Raw genomic sequence first — 26,944 nt, forward strand, 5'->3', positions numbered from 1 at the left:
TTCAAAGTAAAACAAACCTGGTTTATTACAGAATTAACATAGCTGAGAGTTCAGAGCATGGAGTAAAATAGCAGGTAATGAGATATGAAAGCTAATAAGGGCCTGTTTATGTGATGAAAGGGGTCTCATTACTCTTCAGATCAGAGCGAACGTGACAGTCCTGTTCATTTATAATGTAACAGGATAAGTAAGGGATAAATCATCAGGACACGGGACATGGAACAACTTTATACTGCTGGAAATTGTTTGAAGTTTAAAGGTTTGTTAGTCAAATGTGGGGATGTGAAACACCATAATAATACCAAACATAACCATCTGGTTCAACTTGTTGAACAAACAAATCTCACAAATCGATCTCTAACACAGTAGCTAAGGATTCAATGGTAACTCACCATTTTTGCGTAGATGCCTAGATGGATCTTTGTATACAGTACAAGGAATTTTATGCAACAAGATCTTAAATACCTCACGGATGAATATTCGTATTAATTCATGATGTATTTAAGATCCGTGTATTAAGAGTAATATTATGCAGACCACTCAAGAATGTCCATGTCGTAGACAACATAAAGAATCAGTTCTTATTACAGTAGTTTTGCTCTTTTTGGTTTTACTTTCAAAGCAAACCAAAGATGTATAGATGTGTATAGATTAAAAAAAAAATACAAAAAGGTCTTTTCATTTTAAAATGTATCATTGTCTTGATAAAATCCAAGGGTGCCAATAGTTCTGGCTGTTTCTGTCGATATTTTATACATTTAATATTGTGCAATATTCATAAAGCTCAGAATAAAAAAATGAATAGACTAAATACGTTAAAAAAAAGAGCTGAGATAATCAATAAGGTGCTACACAGATAGCAAGAGAGAAAATCTAGCACACGTTTTGATCCTATTAAATTCTTGATTTTTCTAACAAACACGGATTGACCTGCAGGGTTAGAAAACATGAACGCTTGTGAGAATATAAGTGTTAAAGCAAACCTCACAAGGAAGGACATCGTGTTTGAATAATGTCTCTTTTTAATTCTATATAAGAGATATTTTACACGACTGGGCAAGCAGGCTATAATAAAAAGCAACAAAAAAAAAAACGATATACAAATACAATATAGAGGATTGTGTAGCGAAATACTTGCTACAAAAATAATGACTTTATATGTACAAAAATGTACAAAAATATCAAATAGATTCAACTTTACGCCTGAATCGATAGAGAAAAATGAACATCATCATCATCATCATCATCATCTTTTCTGTTTGCAACCCTCCAGGTCAGGATAATATTCAGATATGAGGTATAAATCTGTGACACATCCAAAAGTGTGACTGTTTAAGGCTGAAAAACGGTTCCACACTGAAGAAAAGACCAAATTTAAACCATACTGTCCATAAAATGTGAATGTGGTGATACACAGAAGTCCGTTTAGCAGCAGCAGCAGCAGCAGCATTTCTGATATTTCTGCATAGCTGTACTGAACTGATCTTTCAGTACAGCACTGAAAACTCTGACTAGAGAATATTCTGCATCTTTTATTTCGTTAAGACGCCAGTCAGGTCTTACAGCTCGGTCTGTTCCCATCTGTCTGTCCGGATCCTGTTTTTTTTTTTGCTCGGATGCACGGGTGAGGCGTATGTACAGAAACGTGCAGGATTCTCTGAAGGACTGTGCGTCATGTGTGATGAAGCTCAGCCGGTGGTCAGGTCTGTGTGTGTAGGTGGCTCCAGCGTCTCTGAGATCTCAGACAGCTCGTCCAGCACCTCGGTGAACGATGGCCTCCGGAACGCCTCGATCTGAAGCAGTAATATGACAGATATGTGATGTGAACGTGTAGTCCACCACTACTGAGAATAACAACTGCTTCTGAGACGTCTCTGTGATGAGTTTGAGATAAAGGCTTTTCTAGTTGTTCTAAACTTTTTTTAATGTTTGTTGGAAGTGAAACGTCTTGATGTCTTGGTAAGAGCAACACTGTGTACATTTTATATTTCCTATTCAGATTTTTTTCTTTAACTGTATATATTGGACAGAATATGTCACTGTGTCAAATTATGTTCATGAAAAGAAAAATAAGTATAAGTCTTTGCCTTATAAACAACATCTCCAGAATTTCATAGATATTTTATGATTCTTGTGGCTGGAAATGTTTGATATTGAGGTTTTTTGCTTTTTTAATATTTGTGTTACAACTTTTTTTGAGTTTTTGAGCATTTTTCCTGAAAACTATTTGAATTCGCAAAAGTACAAGTATGTGATGTTGTACAAGTACGAGAACTCCTACAAGTGAAGACATACAGTATATGTAATGATTGAAGAAGGTGAAAGCATCGCTGTGAGGATGTGACACTTACACGTCTCGGCACAAATCTGCGAAATTTTTCATTTTGAAAATTGTTTTGAAAATTTTGACCAGGCATTATCACAGGGTTTCTTTATTATGTGTTGAAATCTCCAGTTAATCCTCCAGTATCGCTTCATAAATCATTCCTGCAGTGCTTATGTCTGTGTTCTGAAAGCCCGGTACGTACCAAACAGCAGTTAGCCGCCAGGTCGAGTACACGCTGTGGACATCCACTAGCCATCTTATTAAATGCAGAGATGTCTAAGCCGTAGTCCTGACACCCACACACACCCACCCCCACACACACACACACACACACACATACACACACAGTATTAGAAGAAGAGATGGTCCTGCAGTGAGGTCAGACCTAAATATTAATCACAAACTTTCACATACTATAAAAAAACTGTTTCTGTTAACATTATTTGAACCTTTGACCATAGTTATATTATCTATTTATTATTTCAATGTATACCTGCGTTCTTGGAAGTATTTCTGGATCTGCTGGGATTCTGGCCAGGATTTCACACAGTACTATCCCAAAGGAGAACACATCAACCTAATTAGAACGAAAAAAGTCAAATCAGCCTTAAGAACAGTAAGACACAAGCGCATTGACTCGTAAAGTGACTTTAAGTTATTATATTAGCAGTTCGAATGTTTGTCTGTCGGTACCTTGCGGTCGTAAGGTTCTCCTCGAAGCATCTCTGGTGCCATCCAGAAAGCTGAACCGACTAGTGACAGCTTCCTGTCTTTGGCAGGAAGTTCAACTACCTCTCTGGCCAAACCAAAGTCTGTGACCAAAGCCTCTCTGCCTCGAGCAGTCACCCTTATCAAACAGTTCTGTTGGAGGAAAGCATAGTATAAAACAATAGAAGACAAAAAAAAAAGGGTTTGAAGACAGATGTGCATTGAGGTACTGTTCAAATCTGTGTCTCAGTTTGCAAGATGTAGAATAAATATCAGAACATTTCTGGGCCATAAATATTAAATTACTCTTGTGATGACAAACGTGGAATTAGGAACGTTGTGAAACTGATTATAATATGATGATGGACTTAACCTGGAACTTCTTGTAATTCACCAAAGAATCAATGGTCACATTTTATCCTTCTTAATTTCCAGTGTAACACTTGTATTGAGCCAGAAGAGTGCAGTGTAAGCCAACTTCCTGTCTCTCTTTCTCATCTACACACGTTTTCGGGTTTCGAATCTAAGGTATTTTAATTGCTGTAGATCAAGAGGTCAAAAAAATATTTTCAGACATCAGATAAGCAAAAGCTTTTTAAGGACTAGAACAGTCATGGCCACTTCACACACTGGCATGTCCTATTAATATTCCACATTTGCTCCTAATACATATACATATGATTTTCACGTGTCTCGTAGGAAGCACGTTAGACTTCATCCTTTTATCCTATCAGGTTGGATAATGTGTACAGATATAAACTAGGTATACAGATATAATCTAGATGATTACGATGCCCTGGGATGCAACAAAATCTTTAATATGAGGTCAGATACCAAGCATGTAGGAAGTAGGACTGTACTAATGAGCATGAATGTGTTGGTTATTTTCGGCTATATATTTTCAGCATCCTTAGGATCTGTTGTCAGTGTTATGGTGGTCACCGGGGCACAATCTATCCATGTCAGGCTTAATTCTGAATACAGAATAGATTTCTGGAGCACTTAACAGATGTTAGACAGGACCATCACTGATAGCTCTAGCAGAACTCCTACACACTCTCTAAGGCAGCCTGCTTCAATAAAGTCTGCCGTCATCGCTCTCTCAGCTGCATCAATTATTCAGCCTTGACCCTGTATTTCTCCAAAGCCTCTCACTACCTCACTACTCATCCCCTCTGGTTTATCCTCTCTGTTCTTCAGCTCCCCGAGAGCATATTAACAGCCTCAATCTAAGCCGTGGTTCTTGCATGCTTTATTAAAGAGCTGTCTAGACACATGACTCACTTGAGATTTCTGACTCAAGATCAGTAGTGACACTTCTTTTTACAAGCATCATATTAAAAAAAAGCATAAAAACTCTGACTCTAATAGCGTGGCAAAGATGATTGCATGAATCAGGGGGAAACTCCGGTCCTGACTGAGGTACAGTAGGTTAAACCTAATTTTTGGGGCAACAGGTGCTGGTAAACAGGCCAGACACGGTGTGCAGCATCTGGTTTGCATTAGTGTATCCAGATTGTCCAGATTGCCTCTGATTATGTGAGTACTTTGGGAATCTGGCCTATAGCCTCTCAAGTGCTAAATTTAGTGTGAGACCTTGCCAAAGAATTATGTACTGTTCAGCAATATCAAGTACAAAATGGTGGAGTGGGAAAAAGAAACACAGGGAATTGATTAACAAGTCACCAGAATGCTAAGATAAAAAGCATCACATGGACCAAACAAAGATGCTGGAGGTTTTCCACAAACGGAACGGACGCTTTTGCTTAACTAACTTTTGTATGTGTTATGGCTGAAAGTGAGAAAAACAGGCATGGACCTTTACCAGAAGGATCTGATGAACACATTCTGTACACATGTAACTAAATATATTATTCAGAAAGAACAGATATTGTGCCTGAAACGGATACAGATATGAATAGGAGATGTTTTCGGCTTTGTTCACAGGGCAACAGGTGTTTTACTGCATGTTTATGTTAATGCATTTACACCATTCATAATCGCATCCTTAGTAACTGCCTGGTCAAGGTTCAGGTGGCTTAAGTTAGACTGCTAGATTTAGACTTCTGGTTTAGTCCACGGCATCTTTGGCTATCCAGATTTAGGTACGAATGTTTAGAGCAGGAAAGGAACAGATGCAGCTTTTCAGCTTTTTGTTACACCCCTACATGCCTTAGCATGTTAAAAACTCCCTAAACAAACACAAGCTATGTGCAATTCATACGCACTACTGTATAGTCAGTAAAGTGACACTGAGTTTTGACTGGATTTGTTAGACATTAGGCAAATGTCTAAAATCGGAGTGGAGAGAGAATTACAGAAATACGTAACAGCTTTCTTTTTGCTATAAAAGCACCACTGGAAACATGTTCTAATGGGAGCTCTGGGAGGAAAATGCTGATGAATGGATTTCACTCTGAGCTCAGCATCTGCTCTGCATTAGAGTCGGCAGCATGACTGTTATTTTACTCTTTCCAGATGCAGTGGCCTCTGATTATGTGAGGACTCGGGGAATCATCCAGCCTTTAATTCCAGCCTAAATCGGAAATTGAGGAAGAAAGAGTTTGAGTGAGTTTGACTTTAAAGTGGAAAAAAATCTGTCAAATTTTAGTGTACACTTTATTAATGTTAGCTGCATGAAATATATTTTGGGTAAACCAGGAAAATTACAGAACCCAGGGGCAATTTAGCAAGAAAAATTAATATAATTATTTAATTTCTCCCTTTGGTTGATCCAGTGTTGTACATGAATGACTTCTAAGTGACCTAAACTTTACCACAGGCTTTTGGCCTTTTTTTAATCATGCAAATGATATTTCAAACCAAAACTTTTTTATTTTATTTACTTTTTATTGAAATTGTTATTGTTATAATTTTTCTATTGAATGCATTGCTCTAGTCCCTTATAGCATCTCATAGACGGCCGACACTCGCTTGTATTCTCCAATAGCAACATAACTCTCAGCTGTTCGGATGATAACTGTAGACATTTCAGTAAGTTTGGTAATATAATATTTGTTAAAATCGTGTTTAGTAAAAACCATGTTCATAGGACTACACAAGGCATCCATAAGCCCTTTATGTCACCTAGAGAAAATATTTATCCCAGGTGATTTCTTTGTGATGTGAAGCTGGTATGAGAGTGTCTGGACTTCCTGACCAATCAGAAAAGTGAGTTCAACAGCGCTATTATGTTGTAACACTAACTTACTTTAGAACATTATTACACCTGACTTTGTAGCCCTGTGCACGTCTTGTACATGTCTACTACTGCACAACAAACATATTGAACAACAAATGTTTACACAGTGTCACTGCACATTGTTACACACGCACTGCCATCTCATTAATGACTGTTCACCACACGACGTGCTCGTCACACATGTCTAACAAATACAGTCTGTATAGAACTTGGAGAGTTGTGTAGTTGTGTACTGATTTGGATTATTTGTGTTTTTGTAAGTAAGTCTTAGCTTTTAAAGTTAGTTGTGTTGTGATGAGCCAAATTTCTCCAAATTTATCCTTGTAGAATTAGAAAGTACTCTATTATACTCCACACTATTCCATACTACACTATTCAACTGTTATCTAGTCTATTCTACTCTGCTCTATTCTATTGTCTTCTATTCTACTGTTTTCTACTATATTCTACTCCACACTATTCTATTCTACACTATTCAACTATCCTCTGTTCAATTCTATTCACCTGACTGCTGCTCAATTCTACACTATTCCAATCTACACTATTCAACTCTATTCTCTACTCTATTTTACTGTCCTCTACTTTACTCTATACTTTATACTTTACTTCTACGCTACTGTCCTCTGCTTTGTTTACACGATTTTACTCTATTCTACTCTACTGTCCTCTACTCTATACTTTTCTATTCTCTTGTTTTCTACTCTATTCTACTCCACACTATTCCATCCTACACTATTCACCTCTACTGTTCTTTACTCTATTCTACTGTCCCTACTCTACTCTATTCTAAACTATTCTACTCTATACTTATTCATCTCTACTGTTCCCTACTCTATACTACTCTACTGTCCCTACTCTACTCTATTCTAAACTATTCTACTCTATACTTATTCATCTCTACTGTTCCCTACTCTATTCTACTCTACTGCTCTCTGTTTTAATCATTCTGTTCTACTCTACTTGTAGTCTCTTCTAGTCTGCTCTGTTCTTCTCTACTCTACTCTCCTCATTTTTCTCTGCTCTATTCTACTACAGGGGATGGTTGTAACACCTTGAATTCCTCCAATCAGAAACAACCTAGAGCGATGACACTCACTGCACATGCTCAGTTAGTTTCCCTCCATTTTTGCCATAAAGGGAACCACATGTGAATCTTCCTGACGGAGTTATCTACAAAAGATTGTTTTTGAGGTGAAAAACGTACTTTTCTTTCTGATGTACTTTTTTGGATGCTGTTATAGGATCAAATGTCTACGAATTCAAACAGTATTATTAGAATCACTATTTTGTAAGCTAAAAATATAAATGGCTAACAAGTGTTAAATTAGCAGTCAAGCTAGCTCACGAGATGACATGCGTTACAACAGGTTGTAACAGTGGAGAGACTGAATTAAAATCAATTTGCAACCTGTACATATTTCATAAAACCACTTAAATACATTGTTTCAGCAGTTGACAGATTGAAGTTTATAATATAAAAAATTGGTTATTCCAGTAAAAATGGTTTTTGATGTATTGCTAAAAATTGCAAAAAATTGCACTGTCCCTGGTCTCCCCTACTTTATTTTCTTACTTTATTCTTCTTCACTTTACACTACTCTGTTCTATTCTAGTCTATTCTAATCTGCTCTGCTCTACATTAGTTTTGCCAAACGTGACTACAAAAATCGAACAGCAAAGAGCGTTCCATAAAAAGATGCTCTGCAGTGTCTTTTTGGTGTATTTTTGATGAAAACATTATTAAATGAAAGCTACATGTATAACCCTGAGACAAAGAGAAGTTTAGAATACTGACAATAATCACAGAGCAATATGCATTTGCTCTCTGGCCCAAAAACAAAGTTTCATATTTCTACCCTTTTTTTTTTTTCTTTTTTTTTTTTCTTTTTTTTTTTTTTATGAAAATCTCTGGCAATGCTTTGACACTCTAATGACAGAGTCTGGTTTATTTTTTACTGACCTTTGCATAAAGTGAAGTTCATTTTGCTATTTGGATTTTAATGAAAACCTTTTACAGTGCCACTGTGACAGTAATGACAGAGTTGTGCATTTTTTCACTAAACCTAAATAAGAGTGAGTTGAGTTTGGATGTTTTGATGACTGAGTGAATCCGGTTAAAGTAAAGCATCGTAACACAAGCTTACTGTATGTGTGTCCTTTTGTTTTTTATCTTATTATGGTCGGTTCATTGTTAGCGATAATTTGAAAACTTCAGCAGTTTCTGTCAGTTCCCTTAGAAGCTCTTGGTTGCTTAATTCCACTCAACTACAAACTGTTGTAGAAAGGACATTTATTTACATTTACATTATTTCCTGTCCAGTGTCACTCAAAATAAGGAGGAGGTTCACTTCTGTGTCTGATTCCTCTCAAGGTGTCTTCCTTATATCACATTGGGGGGTTTATCCTCACCATCGTTACCTCCGGCTTGCACATTAGGGATAGATTATAGAGATAAATACTTTTTATTCTGTTTCTACACTTCTTTAAAGCTGCTTTGGGACAACGTAAATTCTGTAAATTCTATACAAATAAACTGAACTGAACTGAATTTTAAGTGTTATATGAACTTAGGGTTATAAATGACTGGAGTAGTCTTTATGAGAAGAAGGCCAAATATTAGCATGACCGAAAGTAAGAGCACAGGAAGGAGAATGAAGAAGACGCCAGAACTTACTTGGGAAAATTACTGCTCTATCGTGTATTTTAAATCATACATAAACTTGTTATAGTAATATTATATAAATCGGTTATAAATAAACATTATATTTTATACTGACTAAAATCATTATATTGCAAATGCCTATTGGTGATTATTCTCCTATAACAAGACTATTCCTGACTTATGTAGGTTTATGGCAGTTGTTACTGTATGTACGCTTATGTGTATCATGTAGGTGTCATGTAGCTATATGAAAATCGCCCTTGGATGAAGTGTGTTCAAAAACTTTAGTGGTATTTTGTCTGAAATATACTAAACTCGCAGATTATTTGAGTTAGTTAGACTTTCCAGGTATAGTTTCCCAACTACTTGTTCAGCTTTTCTGACACTGCTGTTAAAAATGTTGGAAATATTAAGACCAGTTACTCCAAAATTCAGCTACAACTATCAAGTATCTTTCAGGTATCAATTAAGTAGTTATAGAGGCAAAGACAAGTGTAAACTAATCTAAATTGGAGACTATATATATATAGTCTATATATATAGTCTATATAGTATATATATATGAATTTATTTTTATTATTAGTTATGCCACAGCAAACTCTTCTACAGTACAAGCTGGCACAAGTTCATGCAACTGCACAGCGCAGTGTGTGAAAGGCACCTATTCATTGTGGTAGCTGGCATGTCGGAGAGTGTGTGTGTGAGCTCTGTGCTTAGTTTTGTTCCCCACTGCTCGATTGTTCTTATCTAAAAGGCTGACAAATGGCTTATTTAAAAGGCTTATCTAAAAGGCTGACAAATCTCAACCGAGAGCAGCGTAAACATGAAAAGAGAGGGTGGGGGTGTGAAGCTGGACTGAACTATATACAGAGCAAGCGTTATGCGTTTTCAAACGATGTGGGAACGGCTGTGGTTGTGTGTCTGTGTGTATGTGTATGTGTGTGTGTATGTGCGTGAGAGAGATCCTGAGAGTAGGAGTGAGTGAATTAGCATAAGAATGGAACAGCGTTGTTGCTTTAGATCTGCTGCTCATCACTAGAGGTTTGGTGAGCACTTGTGGGAATCCTGGCAACTAATGACCCTAACACACACACACACACACACACACACAGAAGCTACACAGCTTGTTCTATGGCTTGCCTTGGAGTTGAGATCTCTGTGGTAGATGTTTTTGTAGTGAAGGTAGATCATTCCTCTGGTGATGTCTGAGGCAAGGTCCACTTTCTCCCTCCAGCACAGAGGAACGTCTTTCAGAGCTAGCAGTTCCTCCAGACAGCCTCCGCTAACATACTAGAAGCACAAATAGAAGCAGATAAATAATAACGACATGAAATTTTAAGCTGCAACAACAATTTGTTAGTAATCATCAAATGTTCAGGGCAAAAAAGATAAAAAATATAAAATAAAAATGACCTAATTTGCATGTTTGGGTGTGCATGTGTGTATGTGTGTGTATGTAGGGGGAGACACTTGTGTTACCTGTGTTTGTGATAATCTAATTTCCTCTGAGACTAAAGTAAAGTAATAAAGTATCTATCTATCTATCTATCTATCTATCTATCTATCTATCTATCTATCTATCTATCTATCTATCTATCTATCTATCTATAAGAAACTCTGTAAGTCACAGAAAGGGTTTTCTGGAATATTGTTTGCTTTCTGTCTTGTAAACAACTTCATGTAAACTTTTTGTTTCACCCAAAAAAATTAGCAGTGTTTATTTTTACTAGTCAAAAAAACCCCCCAAAAAAAACAAATGACACTTTGCGTTATACAAAAAAAAGGAAGAAAAAACTCTCACCTCAAACCACAACCACAACTACACTAAATGTTTTAATTACATTGTACTAACTTTACTTATTATTTCCACCACAGTGACGCTAATCGAGAAGCTACTGAACTGAGTCACCTCTTTCCTCTGAAGCATGAGTTTGTGGCTTTCACCCCTTAGCATTGTTAGCATGGCTTTCGATTTCTCGGGTAAGGTTTGTTCTGTTTGTGTTCAAGCTAATCCGTTTATTATATGTTGCATGTTGATCTAACAGAGCTACCATAAAATGTAAGCAGATAAACTGTATACTAAATCACAGATTACATATCCAACCTTAATGAGGATTAGTATTAGCATCCTGCGCTATCACCGCTTTGACTTGGGTTCGAGTCCCAGGCAGGAAACCAACACACACACGGATGGATTAACTCTCAGTGCCGGTCCCAAGCCCGAATAAAATGTGAGAGGGTTGAGTCAGGAATTAAAGACTGCCTAAAACCTGTGCAAAAATCAATTATGTGGATCGGATGATCCTTTGTGGTGACCCTGAACCGGGTGCAGCCGAAGGACAATGACATCATATCCTGTCATTACATTAAAAGCGAATTAAAATAACAAAACCCACCAACGTGCGGCTTTAAAATACACCTTGCCACATCCAATTTAACCTAAAATATACATAACCTGCTGTGTTGTGTGATAAAAGATAAGTGCAACGTACAAGACAAAATCTATGGTAATATCAGAGAAAGAGTGCACAAGGTGGGAAAACTATGCAATTAACACAAGATAAATGAAAAGAGGGAAAACATGGAGCTCACCTCGAGAATGGGATACAGCTTATCTTCTTTCACACAGATACCAAGATACCTGAAGTAATCACAGAAAAGAGGAAAGAGTCAGGTGTGTCCTGTGTGATCACGGACTGTAGTACTGATCATAAACATTATGCTTTAACCTGCTACTACAGCTCAAAACACACACACTCACACACACACACACAAATACACACACACTCACACCCACACACACAAACACATACACACACACGCACACACACACACAAACACATACAAACACACACAAACAAACAAACACATTTACATTTACTGATGCAAGATACAAAAGTGCTTTTAAGTCTCTATCGATGAATACATTAACACACACACACACACACACACACACACACACACACACACACACCAAGCTGCTGATTCTCACTTGTTTCCTAAATAAACTCCTGCTTGTTCTTAGCCAATGCCCTAACCACTGCCTGTTTACTGTGTTTGGCTGCCAAGCTGTATCAGAAATCTGTACCTTGTGTTCATTTCAACTGCTTGACTTGCATTTTGCATCACTTCGTGACAAATAAACACTCTTTAGAAGCATGATGAGAAAAAAAGGTATCTCAGAATGCACAAGTTACACTAAAGAGCTTCAGTCCTGTCAGCCATTATCAGGTATCTGCCTGGTCAGGTGAAGAAAAAAAAAATCGCCTGGTCTATTTCCAGTCTTCAACAACCCACAGAACTGATGCTGAGTGGATTTTTTTCACACACCTCAGTGTGAACCTGAGATAATGTTGTGTGGAAATCTCTGGAGATCAGCAGTTTATGAAATCCTCACACCAGCCTGTCTGGCACCAGAAAACCATGGCATGGTCAAGGTCACTGGGTATAATGTTTGCGTGGGTTTATGCATTGTGCTGCTGCCATATGACTGGCTGATGTGATAATGACATGATTGAACAGTTGTACAGTTAAAATGGCTGGAGACATCATCATCCTCCTCATCATCATCGTTTATTTATTACAGTAAATAAAGCACACAAATAAATAAATGTCACACAAATAAAACGTAGATAGATAGATAGATAGATAGATAGATAGATAGATAGATAGATAGATAGATAGATGAAGACACAAAACAAACAAATAAACAAATGCATTTCCCTTGCTTTACTGTAAATAAAAAGGAGATATTAAAACTATTAGGAATGAAATAATAAAATTCTGAAATTATTGTCCTTGTCTTATTTTCTTGAGCTAGTGTCTCAATCTCAAGGCCTTAAAGCAGTATTATCTGTTAATATTAAATGCGTACCAGGCTGATAAACCGTGTGCAAAGTACTTCTGGTCCCAGGTAACCGTAGAGCCACAATACAGTTTGATAAGAGTCTTGTGCTTTTATTACACACAGGAACAGGACACTTTCAGATTGCTTAGACAAATAAAATGCTCCATGATGTCATGCGACCTCCGACTGGGTAGCGGCAGTGCTGAGCGTCACAGGCTCTGTTTGTTCACATGTATCAATATTGTGTCCCTCTGTACTGGATTATGATTAAGATCAGGAAAAGAAAATTTAGAGTGTATTGTTATAAAGCAGTCATGATGAAATCAGGAGAGGTCTAATAGCTTCGGATCGGATCGGCTTGCGTATGAAACATTCAGGGCAGAGTTACCACATTTACTCGATAGAAGAACACTTACCTGACTATGTGGGGGTGAGAAAGTTTCTGTAAAAGGCTGATTTCTCTGACGATGCTGTCCTGATCCACGTCATTTTTATAAATCTTCACCACCATTACCTTGCGCGTGTTGTTGTGCATCACCTGGTACCAGATAGTTCAGTTAATATGTGCATGTGTTAAATTGTTCTTGTGAGATAGATAGATAGATAGATAGATAGATAGATAGATAGATAGATAGATAGATAGATAGATAAATAGATAGATAGATAGATAGATAGATAGATAGATAGATAGATAGACCAAACAAACAAACATACCTATACACAAACAAATAGTCAGACAGACAGACAAACCAAACAAACATGCATAGAAACAAACAAAAATACACGAACAGACTGACGAACAGATAAACAAATAAACCTAAAACATACATACATACATATAAACAAACAAATACACAAACATTTAATAAATGATTGCAATCAAGTACAAATTACAGGACTGTATTTAATATTTCACTGAAATTCTGCTTCAAATCAGGTTGTTTCTAATCACCCTGTCATTGATTATTTTCCTATTCCAGCACTCCACTATGTATATCATGCTTCACTTATGGTGTTTGCTTTTAGACTGTGCGTTCAGGTCTTCTGCTCAATTTGAATGTAAGCTTTCAGAAATTATTCCGGACTTTAAAACGCTAGAACTTCACTTCTGGTTACAAAAAAAAGAAACATACTGCAATTCAAGGCAGTCTATAGTATATTTTTTGATAAAATGTCAAAATATGCTTATCGAATTGTTTTCCAGGGCTGACCATAAAGCAATAGTAGAAATATTACATTCATTTATTAAACGAGAAAACAATTTAGCCAAAAAAAAAAAAGGGTTGTACATAAGTGGGAACTATCTGAGAGAAACCATCAATCCCACCAAAACTCCCAACATCTATACCACACAGCATATCCTTTTCTCACCTTATAGACTTTGGAGAAGAAGCCGCTTCCAATAAGTTCATGGCTGAAGTTCTCCCAGAACTCGAGTTTCCTCACGGCTGTGCGCAGCTTCTGCCAACGATCCACGTGATAGTAAGCGTCTGACGACTCGCTGTACAGCGTCGGACTGCTCGGTTCAGACGTCACGTCCACTTCACACATCCTGTGGATCTGAGCTGTTGTGGATGCAGATGTTTTGTTGAAGTCTTTAAACTCCTTTGTACTGTACATGATGCAAAGACAAGACTAAAATACCTGGTTATGTGTGTGCAGGATTAAACCGAATTGAGTTTTTCATCTTATAACACAACTTAACAGAAACTTACAGAAAAATTGATCAATATATTTCCATTCAAAACCATATGCATTGCCAGAGATTCCTGTCACTCTCACTTTAGGGAGGTCAGCTGTAGTAATCAGCTGTAGGTGATGAATAAAGTTTGGTATAAAGATAAACATTGTTATCATGGATATATTTATTTTCAGATTTTATTTAATACATGTTAAAACAAAAGCATATTTAATTAAAAACCTGTTCAACCCCAGGACTAATTTGAGCCTTTTGCTTGAAAACCACATGCTCAATTTAAAATAAATATATCTTAAAACCTACAAGGTGTATTTGAAGAATTCTGGTACTTAGAATAAATACATATATTACCATTATACTGTGGTTAATAAAAAAGTGTTGTTGTTTTTTTTGCTTATGGAATTTGGAATCTGCAGGATCTGGTTGTGTTTGTACCGTGTTGTAAAGGCCGATCTCTTGTACCAGATTTGTTGCTTGGTGTTTAGCTTATTGGTATTGGAATTATGTTTTCTTTTGGTATATAGTCTTCTAGCTGAGCTTCTTCCAATACTTCTGCTATGCTGCATGTGTAGATACATTCAGGATTTGTATGATTAAGAAAAGGATGTATAATTTCTGTCCTGGCTCGCCCCTGGTACTGGGGACAGTGTGGAAGGGGTTACGATATAATATCGTAATCAAGGACAAATTACTGTACCAAAAGAGGAATATATCACTTCAGGACATGCTGTTATTGTAAATCAATCAACTGTAACACAGCTCTGTATCATATCACCACATCATTGATAATTCACTTCAGGAAATCAGAATTCCACTTAATGTTATTCAAAACAGTCTGTTGTGTATTAAAATAAAATTAAGTAAAATGCTAAAATCTATCAAGTGATTGAACAGTGATCTAGTTTGTGATTAGGAATAACACACACATAATAAAAAAAAAAACCTGAATATGCAGCAGATTAATAAAACAAACCTTAAGCTTGGTCTGAACAGTTAATCAGAAGCGACACACAGACACTTCAGTCATGTAGGTGGGAGTGTGGGCAGATGAAAGCGAGCTCACACAAAAGCCTGATTTTGATGTCAGGAGTGCTCAATTAGTTTCATTTATTTATTTATTTTATTATTACTGTTTTTTTTAATGAGCTGTGAGTAACAAAGTGCTGGAGGACTGAACTGAGTGAAATTTTGACATGGTTATGAACAGAGCTCTGAAACGGTTCACCCTCAATTGGCTTTCGATCACTCCAATCCAAGCAAAAGTCCAAGCTGGTCTGATTTAGATGATTATTTTATATTTGGCATGATTTCTAATGATAATCTCAAAAGCTAACTAAAGGTAGAAAGTGCTGCTAACTCCAGGTAAAAAAGTGGAGCTCACTCCAGTTAAATAGAGGAGCTAACTCCAGGTAAAAAAGTGGAGCTAACTCCAGGTAAAAGGTGCTGCTAACTCCAGGTAAAAAGTGCTACTAACTCCTGGTAAAAGGTGCTGCTAACTCCAGGTAAAAATGCTGCTAACACGAGGTAAAAAGTGCTGCTAACACAAGGTAAAAAAGTGGAGCTAATGTCAGGTAAAAAGTTCTGCTAACTCCAGTTAAAAAGTGCTACTAACTCCAGGTAAAAGGTGCTGCTAACTCCAGGTACAAAAGTGGAGCTAACTCTAGGTAAAAAAGTGCTGCTAACTCCAAGTAAAAAGTTCTGCTAACTCCAGGTAAAAAGTTCTGCTAACTCCAGGTAAAAAGTGCTGCTAACACGAGGTAAAAAGTGCTGCTAACAAAAGGTTAAAAAGTGGAGCTAATGTCAGGTAAAAAGTGGAGATTACTCCAGGTAAAAAGTGGAGATTACTCCAGGTAAAAAGTGGAGCTAACACAAGGTAAAAAAAGTTCTGCTAACTCCAGGTAAAAAGTTCTGCTAACGGCAGGTAAAAAGTGGAGCTAACGCCAGGCAAAAAGTGCTGCTAACATGAGGTAAAAAAGTGGAGCTAACAAGAGGTAAAAAAGTGGAGCTAACTCCAGGTAAAAAGTGAAGCTAACTCCAGGCAAAAAGTGCTGCTAACACGAGGTAAAAAAGTGGAGCTAACAAGAGGTAAAAAGTGGAGCTAACTCCAGGTAAAAAGTGATGCTAACTCCAGGTAAAAAGTGCTGCTAACACGATGTAAAAAAGTGGAGCTAACGTCAGTGAAAAAGTGGAGCTAACATTAGTGAAAAAGTGGAGCTAACTCTAGGTAAAAAGTGGAGCTAGCACAAGGTAAAAAAGTGGAGCTAACTCCAGGTAAAAAGTGCTGCTAACTCCAGGCAAAAAGTGCTGCTAACTCCAGGCAAAATGTGCTGCTAACTCCAGGCAAAAAGTGCTGCTAACTCCGGGTAAAAAGTGGAGCTAACTCCAGGTAAAAAGTGCTGCTAACTCCAGGCAAAAAGTGCTGTTAACGCCGGGCAAAAAGTGCTGCTAACAGATTTTGCTGTTAGCTTATAAAAACAACAGCACAAAAGCTTCTTTTTTAACTTACAATTTTCTTGCAACATTCAAAATGAGAAATCTGATATAGAGGTTTTGGAGTAATTGGCGCAAACTTTGAACTCCAAGCAGGCATAGAAGTTACAGTAGATCAGCTTTAGAAGCAGATCGTCTTCCAGTGTTCTCACTTAGACTAGACTAAAGGACTAATGCTGCATCAATGTCTTCGGGTGGAGATGAAGCAAGGCATGTTGAAAGAAGATTAATCTCACACTAATGACTCTGGGTTTTTTGGATGCCAGGGAAGATCGGGTTAATTATAAAAAGTTAATATGCATCACGTTCAGTGTGGCCTTTTGCTTTAATAATTAGCAATAATTAACAAGAGTCCAAGTGGCACCATGGTTGCCAATTCTAAAGATCCCAATGGTCAATAAAACCCCAAAATTTGCCAAGTTTACAAATGTAGCAAGTCAGATATCACCAAGCATTTATAACGAATCCGTCCTTTAAAACACTTTCTTCTTACTTCTGCACGACTTGGTTTCAATCTGCCTAAGTTCTCCCAAGCCACCACACTGCTGGACGACTCCACTGACTTCCAGGAGATTCAAAACACTGATGCTTGCCTACAAAGACAAAAATGGAACAGCTCCCTCTGACCTCAAAGCTCTGACCACTCCTCTCAATGCACCTCGCATTCTCAGATCTACCATCACTGCTCGACTGGTCCCACCATCTCTCAGGTTAAGATGTAGATATACAGCAAGATTCTTCTCTGTTCTGGCGCCGAGGTTGTGGAATAAACTTCCTCTAGATGCCCGAACACCTGAGTGTTCAAACGACGGTTGAAGACCTACCTCTTCCTGAAACACCACACTAGCACTTATTTTCCCTGTTTGTTTTATGTTTGTATTAAAAGCTGAAACTTTTAGGTTTATGGTGTCCTAAGTCTGTAACCTAGTGAAACAGTGTTTATGTATTCATAGACTTAAGACAGACATAAACAGACTTAAAAGCACTTTTGTATGTCACTCTGGATAAGATGTCTATCAAATGCCTTAATTGTAAATGTTCACTTATTTTTGATGTTATTTTCACTAAAGGAAAAATATTGTAAAGTAGACTTTTGGTAACAAGCGTTAAATCTACTCGCTCCAGGTGGTCCCACAGCATGTTTCTTTGAGCATGTGGACAATCTTCTCACTACAATTAAGCATGCTCAATGTTACACACATTGCTAGCCAGGATAATGCGTCTTCATGATATGATTCCACATGGTTGGAGACATTAGTGTCAGAGGGAACAGTACAGTGAGGAGCTAACAGCTGCTACAGACAGTACACACTGTCACTCTCACACAAGAGGACTGATATTATAGTTTTAGACAAATGATCTAGTGCTATTCATCATGACAGTAGGGCACACACACACACACACACACACACACACAATCACACACACACACAATCACAGCTACACAGGATCTCTGTAGAAAACTCACACACACACACACAGACACACACAAACACTTTCTCAATCTGGCTGCCTCTGTCTCTTTCTGTTTTCTTTCTACCTGTCTCTTTCTCTTTTCTCTTATTTTTCTCTCGCTCTCTCCCCCTTTCTATTTCTGTCTACCCCCATTCCTCTTGCTCTTTCTCTCTGTCCATATCTCTCTCTCTCTCTCTCTCTCTCTCTCTCTCTCTCTCTCTCTCTCTCTCTCTCTCTCTCTTTTCGCTCTCTATTCGTCTGTCTCAGTATCTGTGTTTCTCTCACTGTCTCTATTGCTTCTTTTATTCTCTCTCTCTCTCTCTCTCTCTCTCTCTCTCTCTCTCTCTCTCTCTCTCTCACACTCTGTCTCTTTTCCCACCCACAGACCCACACGACAGAAGTGTTAGAAAAAACAAAGCACAGCTAATAATAAGCTAATAAACGGACAAGGTGTTCCTTGTTCTCTGCTGCACTAATGTTTTCTGTACGGTATTTTCTCTGTCTGTATACCGGATGATGAGTTTTGTGTGCATGAGCACATTATTATCCCAACATCATGCAAGATCTAACACCTTTTCAGAAAGGACACGTAAATACAACTATCTAGACAAGATAGGTTATTACATCAAGACATGACGTTACCGTCATCCGTTCCGCAAAGATGTTATACAGCTTTATGTTTTACAATTGGTTTTTAACTCGGTCCTGGTCCTTCACCCTTCTCTAGGGTAAGGGCAAAAACTTTACACACCCAGAATTTGCACACAAGTGAGTAAAATTCCAGCACAGTGAGTCATTAGCTTCTGCTCTGAAACCACAGTTTACTAACTAAATATCGACTTCTTCATGAAGGGTTCCTGATATGATGATCTGTAGATGTGTGATATTTACGAGCTTGTTCTTTTGTACAGATGAATGTCCCTCATTGTGAAGTGTGATAGATGGTGTGAGAACGGGTGGGACTGTGTTGCCTGGATTTATGCAGTCTCTCAGGAAATTCTGTTGAATTAAATGACATTTTATTTCTACAGTGCTTTTAACTGTGGACGCTGCGGCACAGCAACTTTCCAGAAATATAAAAGATAAAAGTACAGAATATAAATGATAAAATTTTAAATAGAAATGTATATTTATCCCTAATGAGCAGGCTTGTGGCAATGGTGGCAAGGAAAAACTCCCTGAGATGATACGAGGAAGAAAGCCTGAGAGGAACCAGGCTTAAAAAGGGAACTCCTCCTCAACTGGGTAAAACCAGGCAAAAGAATCAAGACAAGAGGGTGAAAAACAAGAAAAGGAATGATCAGTAGATCAAAGGCTGTCAATCAGTAAACAAGTCAAAAATGAGATATAAAGGCTTAACAAAGATGTAATAAAAAAACAAAAGCAACTAACCACAAATTATCGTGTGTAATTGGTGCTATTGTGAATGTATTTGAAAGGAGTCTCCAGTGTCAGTACTACAGTAAGGAAAACTTATTAACTTGAATTGATAGGAAAAAAAGAGGGAATGAATGTTTAAAACAGGTCAAATTTATGGTGTGATGTTCTTTAATTACAAACATGCTGAATTTGTTCTTGTATAATACTTAAGGACATGCTGTTTGAAAAAGAATCATCTCACGGCAGGCCCCGTCAGTCCAGCATGTTTGTGATCATTTCATTTCTACACTGGGTGCAAAATAACATCGTCACTGAGGGACAACTGAAGAAAGAAACGAGTGAACAGATGACAGCAGACATGCAGACTGAGTCCAGTCATGTAAAAGTGTGGAGTCATGAGAAAGATGTGCCGATTTCACAGGTACCCGAGAGGCAGTAAAGCATCTGTACACAACACGGACATTCCAGTAACTTGTGCTATGAGAAGACAGAAACGACTGCGTCAGCGATGACGGCGTCGTTTCTCCTCCAGCTCAAGCGACATATGTTTATCCCAAAGACACGTATTAGTTTGAAATAATTCTCACACATTACATGTGCATGAAAAATCTCACAAACTCTGCAAATCTCTATTAATTAATAACGTTTTGCTCTTTGTTGTTTTAGCGATTTAGCTGATTGTGCTTCAACTGTATATTATATGAACTTCCATGTAGGACAATTTAAGGGGATTTTCTTGATTGTTTTATAGTATTGTTTTATGTTTGGGGTAGTGCATGGTCAGGTGACCCTGGAGCAGACAGGGTTAAGGGCCTTGCTCAAGGGCCCAACAGTGGCAGCTTGGCAGTGCTGGGGTTTGAACGCTGATCCTCCGATCAACAACCCAAACCCTTAATAATAATATTTTTGTTCTGCATATTTGTATCATTTAATTATTTTATTTTGGGGAATTTATATTGGGAAAACTGTTCCTAAGGATTAAATGAATGAATGAATGAATGAATGAATGAATAATAACCTGAGAGTTTACAGAGTTCATTTACAGTTAGAGATCAGCTTGTGTGACATGGTTTGGTCCACACATGTTTGTGAAAGCTTTGGCAGAGGATTCAGTTCTCTCCCCCTCACATTCTCTCCCACTTCAGGTCTACACAAAAGGGCAACAGTAGGCAACATGACATTCCCACCAACTGTCGCAAACTTCTATCTCTCTGTTTTTCAGGGTTTGTTTACATCCACCAGATGCTCCAAGACCAGGGCTTCAACTACAAACCATGTGCATTTTCTCATGACATGATCTCATGATATTTAACTACGAAGACTTAACTTTAGGGTTAAATATGAACAGACAAGGTAAAGAAGTACTACAGTGTAAAAAATCTGAGTGTGCCATGTCTATAAATATATATAAAAATATTGTTGACACCTGACCACACCTGAACTGAATCACACCAATATGTGATTCTTCCACAAACTGTTACCACAAGGTTAGAAGCAAACAATTGTATACGATGTATTTGTATACAGTAGAAGTACAATTTCCCTTCACTGGAACTAAGAGGCCCAATTTTGTTCTAGCATGACAATGCCCCTGTGTATAAAGTAAAGTCATGGCCTACTCAGGAGAGTGGAGGTTATTGTAACTCCAATATAGCGATGTGGTAGTGTAGTTTAGTTGTTAAGGCATTGGATTACCAATTGGATGTATGTGAGTTCAAATCCCAGGTCCATTTGTGTGAATATGGATCTGGTTCCTTGTCATTAATTTGCTTCTCATCCTGGGCATGTTTCTTTCTCACACCCAGCATTCCTGGGATAAGGTCAGATCCTGACCATGATTAAGGCACTTGCTGAAAAGGAATGAATGAACATTAGCTAAACAAATTCGTTAGCTTATAAAATATGACACATTTCATGGGATCAGAATTAGTAATCATGGAGGAGCAATCAATAAAAGAAAGCTACATTTTTGAATGTGAAAGTATTTAAAAACATTTCTGTTTTATGAACAAATCTCATATCAGATGCTCTATAACCCGAATTGCAAAAATTCCTGCATCTTCCCCCAATGTCTACTTGATTAACACACTCGCACGTCATGCACTTCCTCAATACGGTCTTATCTGCGGAGAGATTTACAGCAACCAGCTCTTACCTCACCACTCTTTACAACACCCTAAAGCATTTAGCTCATTCTCACAAAGCCTCCTTTTTAAAGCTGCCAGTACTGTTACCAACAGCATGAGCAGCCAAAGGTCCTCACTTTGGGCTCAGTGGTGTGCTAAATGCATTTGTTCCACTCCTGAGAGTCAGACTGCTTCGGTGCAGTTGGAGCGAGGCCGAAGGTGGAGAAAGGTCGCCCAATGACGTGCGTTTGCTACATACCTGAATGGTTTTAGACTTACACTTGCTTATGAATGAGAGGTAGAGAAATAGAAACAAGAACCAAAAAAAGTGAAGTGTTAACTGTAGGAACTTTTGAGTCTTCCTCTTACTATCAGAAGTCAAAAAATATCTGTTGTGTTGTGCTTCAGTTATTAATCATGATGATGCAATAAACTGAATTCAGTTGCTATCATCTTGGAAAGAATGATAAATCTCTTCATCATTAATATTAAGAATTAACTAAAAAAACTGTAATGTAGTGGATAGTGCTTTGGACCATGTTTTAAAATGAATACAAGAGCTCAAGCACAGCCTTATCGCATGTTAGCACTGATATTGTAATGTAATGAAAGGTGTATTTGCTAAACCTTGACAAGAATTCAACCGTGACAGAATGAACACGAAATGATTTAGAGGTCGGAACTCATACAGCGATACAGATATGTGGTCGTATATGTGTGTGTGTGTGTAGTGAGATGTGAGGAAAGAGGAAATGGGACAGTGTGTTTTCCTGCCTAATGCTTAAGTACAGGGAAAAGGTTGTCCAGGATACAGACTGGGAGGTTCTCGCATACCGACAAGTGAAATACTTCTTACTCCATGCAGTAACTTCCCTTTGTTAATTAAGAGCTAGAACAAATATACAGATGTAGAGAAGGACTGAGATAAAGAATGAGAAATGATTGAGAAATGTGAGGGTCACTGCTCATGGTGGACTACACGATCACTGTCACTCTCTGAATGTCGTCATTAGCTTAGTGTTAGTGATGAGATAAAAGTCTCCTGGCTTCTGAACATTAATATCAAAGAGAGTGTTAAAGAATCAGTGCCATCATTTTAATAAATACTTGGATCATTACAAATATTTAACAGCTGCTTTGAAAAAACTATGGACTAATTTTAATGATTTTTATGATGACTTTATTGGCTGATTTGTTGCTTTTTTTTGGGTCAAATCTGTCATCACAGAGCAAGAGTCATATTTTCGCATAGTATTTTCTCTCTACTACTGTATAGAACTATTGTATACTGAGAGTTGTGATGTCATAAAAGGGACCAATCAGGTTCAAGATTGAACCTGATAATAATATATCAGGTATATTTATATATACCTAACATATAATAATATACATTATTATTATTATATAATATATAATAATATAGGGGGCACGGTGGCTTAGTGGTTAGCATGTTCGCCTCACACCTCCAGGGTCGGGGTTCGATTCCCGCCTCCACCTTGTGTGTGTGTGGAGTTTGCATGTTCTCCCCGTGCCTCGGGGGTTTCCTCCGGGCACTCCAGTTTCCTCCCCCGGCCCAAAGACATGCATGGTAGGTTGATTGGCATCTCTGGAAAATTGTCCCTACTGTGTGATTGCGTGAGTGAATGAGAGTGTGTGTGTGTGTGCCCTGCGATGGGTTGGCACTCCGTCCAGGGTGTATCCTGCCTTGATGCCCGATGACGCCTGAGATAGGCACAGGCTCCCCGTGACCCGAGGTAGTTCGGATAAGCGGTAGAAAATGAATGAATATAATAATATAGTTGCTAATTAACTTATAATATAGTTGCATTACATATTGTGGAATGTCCATGAAACAAGGTAGTTCCTGTTATCTCTTTAGCTATAGCAGCAATAAAAAGCCATACTTTCGCTTTCTCCTTGCTTTGAGCTTTTTTTAACCTCAAAGCAACGTTCCACTTCTTTTTTTCTTCTGTTATACAGGAAAAGCTTTCCATAAATGTTAATAAACATCTCTTTACCATATTAACAATTTCAGAGTTTTACTTGGTTGCATAATCACGGATATTATATTAATTGGGTTTATTATTAAGTTTAGGTTATGTGGAATTTCAGACATCCAAATCCATGTAAATGAGCTGTTGCTATAGAAGTATACTGCTATATCAGTATCAAAAGCTCAACAGCACAACTAGTACCAAACTTAGAGATGAATTATCTTAATGGTTTAAAATGTACATGACTAGGAAGCACACACAAATAATGAAGGAATACTGTATACAGAGACTCGTTATAGTCCTTGTAATAAAGGTGTTTTTCCATCACTTCTGCTTTATATTCTTCACTACAGTGGAAATCACCTGCTCCTTTAATCTTACTGTAAATACTGTAGCTGCGTGTCAATAACTAAATAGTATATTTCCATCAACAGCAGCATGACAGTGATGTGCTTTCTGGCCCTTTAAATGTGATGAACCACACACAGGAAATGATACCTGCAAACCTACTGAGGCGACACTTCTGTGTAACATAAGAAGAAAGCAATGCTGACTGTGTGCTTACCTGCACTATGCAAGAAAGACACCTCGTCTACACACACACACACACACACACACACACACACGACTATGTGTGTGCCAACATTCTGTATCCCAAAAATGTACTAAATAGTATGAACGATGTCCAAAGATATAATACAGTCAATTATATGTTTATTGTAATTGATTTGAAATTCTATTAGTATATTTTTATTCTTTTGTTTAATTTCTTTATGTCATTTTAATTGACTTTACTATATTTCACGACACAAACAGTCGATAAAGCATTTCATTGATTGTCGTATGGCGTATGGTTGTGTATTTGAGAAATAAAAAAATTTATTTTACATTTTTAAATTTCAAATGTAAATATATACAGATAATTTAAAACTACAATATGCTAATAAATAATATTATCGTTTGTCTTGCACTGTTCTAAGCGAATTAAAAAATTATTTGTATTGTATTTGTAAAAATCAAGATGCTACCTCTCCTTTATCCTTAATTATTCTTAATTCTAACAAATGGTTACTATAGAAACAACAAGTGCATTAATATAAACCATGCTACTGTCCGAACCGCTGTTATACTAACGTATTCAACACTTTCTGTCCAATAAGAATAGAGAATTTAATAGCGCTGTGGTACAGGGATATTATACTTTGATTATCCTGCTATTACAGTATGTATACTGTATGTAATATATTAGAGAGTGGTCAAGTCTTTAATGATATTTGGTGAAGTATTGGTTTTAGTATAATGTGTGTTAGAATAAGTTAATTGTATTATCACAGTTCAGGTATAAATTACTTACTCCATTTGTTTAATAAGCTATTCACATTCATCTTGAGGCTGGATGTAGAAACGGTCTGTCAGAGCATTACAGTGTAGGACAGCTGATGGAGATCTGATGAAAGAGCGCAGAGGAAAAACAGATACATATGCAACAATGAACACACACACACACACCATGTACAAGCAAAGCAACTGTCCACCACACCAAAACACAGAAGAGCACAGTGAAGAAACTGACAGAGGATGAAATCTGAGCGCAGTGTTGAACATGAAGATGTGACTAACACAAGAACATCAACCTAGTGCTGAAGTTGAAGACTTTTTCTGGGGGACACATTGGGCCTTAAACCTCAACCTAATTAAGGATAGACAGACAGATAGAAAGACAGACAGACAGACAGACAGACAGACAGACGGATAGACACACGAACACACACACACACACAGATAGACTCATAATCCTGTTTATTCATGCTACACTTACTTTAGTGTTAGTCTTACTTCAATCTTCTACTATCACAAATTATTCACAGTTTAATAGTTAGAGTAAAGAAAAACGATTAATTTTACTGTGTGGCTTTAACCATTTTTAGATAGTTGAGTAACCGACTTTTGGTTTCACTTGTGCGCTTTCCAAAAACTGTCCAATTTCACTTATTAAAGTACAAATACATTTTTTTAATCATGTCTAGTTCTGTTTGATGCTCTTGACCACTCCTGAAGCGATTGTTTTGTGTTTGTTCGCACAATAAATGAGAAATACAGTAACTGATGTTTCCATTTTTAATTAAAATGATATATTTTTTTTTTCATTTTATAATTAAGTTGAATGTTGTGAAATTGACCTTAAAGCCTTTTTAAAACAATTTCATGTCTGTTATAAATGATACAGGTTTTTTTTAATCAATGCTAGTCATTTAAATTTAAAAAGGATGGCATTCATTTTACCCATCAGTAGTCATTAATGTTGTGGAGTTATCACGAAAGTCACATTTCTGTTATAAATTACTTTTAAACAGCTAGAAACAGTTTCCACACTTTTACTTGATGATTTTTTTGCTCTATAACGTTGTATCGTCTTTAGCATTCCAAACAATTCAGTCTAATTTTAATTCTGTTCGATTTAAATTTATTCCTGTTCCAATGCTGACTTTTTTATTCTTTTTAAATCAGACAATGATACTTTTTTAAAAATCTATATACAGTTGTATTCATTCTTGTGGAATATCCATGAGGCATGTTAATGTCAGAACTAACCTTTAAGTGATTCCCTGTTCATATGGCAGAGAATGCACTTTTTCAGTATAACCAATTCAGTATAACTGATTAACTGGCAACCTTTAATTTTGTTTCCTAAGTGATCAGGAATATCACCTAGATTTCACTTATATCACTATATAAGTAGTGAATATCACTTCATGCATTCTGTTCACTATGTAAAAAAGTAAAAAAAAAATTATATATATATATATATATATATATATATATATATATATATATATATATATATATATATATATATATATATATATATAAGGAAACATTTTGGATGGAATGGGTTAAAGAGAGAAAGCGTTCACTTACCGTGAAGTGCAGGTTCAGTGTGAAGTGCAGTGTTTAGATGAAAGATGGAGTGTGATTAGAGCAGCATTGCTTCAGCACGACCACAAGTACACATCGACTCTGACGGTCTTTCTTCCTTCCTCTCTCTTTCTCTCTC

General features: G+C 37.1%; 1 protein-coding gene across 6 annotated transcripts; it reads right to left on the reverse strand.

Moving 5' to 3' along the window:
- zgc:162952 (PKc_LIMK_like_unk domain-containing protein) lies at positions 1-26,944 on the reverse strand. Of its 6 annotated transcripts, XM_060883695.1 has the most exons (11): positions 26,809-26,908; positions 25,524-25,579; positions 25,244-25,336; positions 14,117-14,310; positions 13,162-13,283; positions 11,491-11,539; positions 10,039-10,188; positions 3,020-3,187; positions 2,820-2,903; positions 2,529-2,615; positions 1-1,793 (listed from the first exon to the last, which is right to left on the reverse strand). In XM_060883695.1, exons 3-11 carry the CDS (start codon positions 25,272-25,274, stop codon positions 1,689-1,691), a joined length of 990 nt encoding a protein of 329 aa, XP_060739678.1. In that variant the 5' UTR covers positions 25,275-25,336; positions 25,524-25,579; positions 26,809-26,908; the 3' UTR covers positions 1-1,688. The 6 variants fall into 6 exon arrangements, with proteins under 6 accessions (XP_060739678.1, XP_060739677.1, XP_060739679.1 ...); XM_060883694.1 differs by lacking the exon at positions 25,524-25,579 and having other exon boundaries at positions 26,809-26,944; XM_060883696.1 differs by lacking the exons at positions 25,244-25,336; positions 25,524-25,579 and having other exon boundaries at positions 26,809-26,944.

The sequence above is a fragment of the Tachysurus vachellii genome, chromosome 12, assembly GCF_030014155.1.
Source record: "Tachysurus vachellii isolate PV-2020 chromosome 12, HZAU_Pvac_v1, whole genome shotgun sequence".
In the NCBI taxonomy this organism is placed as follows: domain Eukaryota; kingdom Metazoa; phylum Chordata; class Actinopteri; order Siluriformes; family Bagridae; genus Tachysurus; species Tachysurus vachellii.

Bases quoted from the DNA above. Each gene is read 5' to 3' on its own strand.
- zgc:162952 (XM_060883693.1), bottom strand. The intron at 3,188-10,038 runs GCAAGCCATAGA...TTCCTCCAACAG, and splicing joins ACAGAGATCTCAACTCCAAG to AACTGTTTGATAAGGGTGAC. The intron at 2,616-2,819 runs GTATACATTGAA...TGTGGGTGTCAG, and splicing joins AAATACTTCCAAGAACGCAG to GACTACGGCTTAGACATCTC.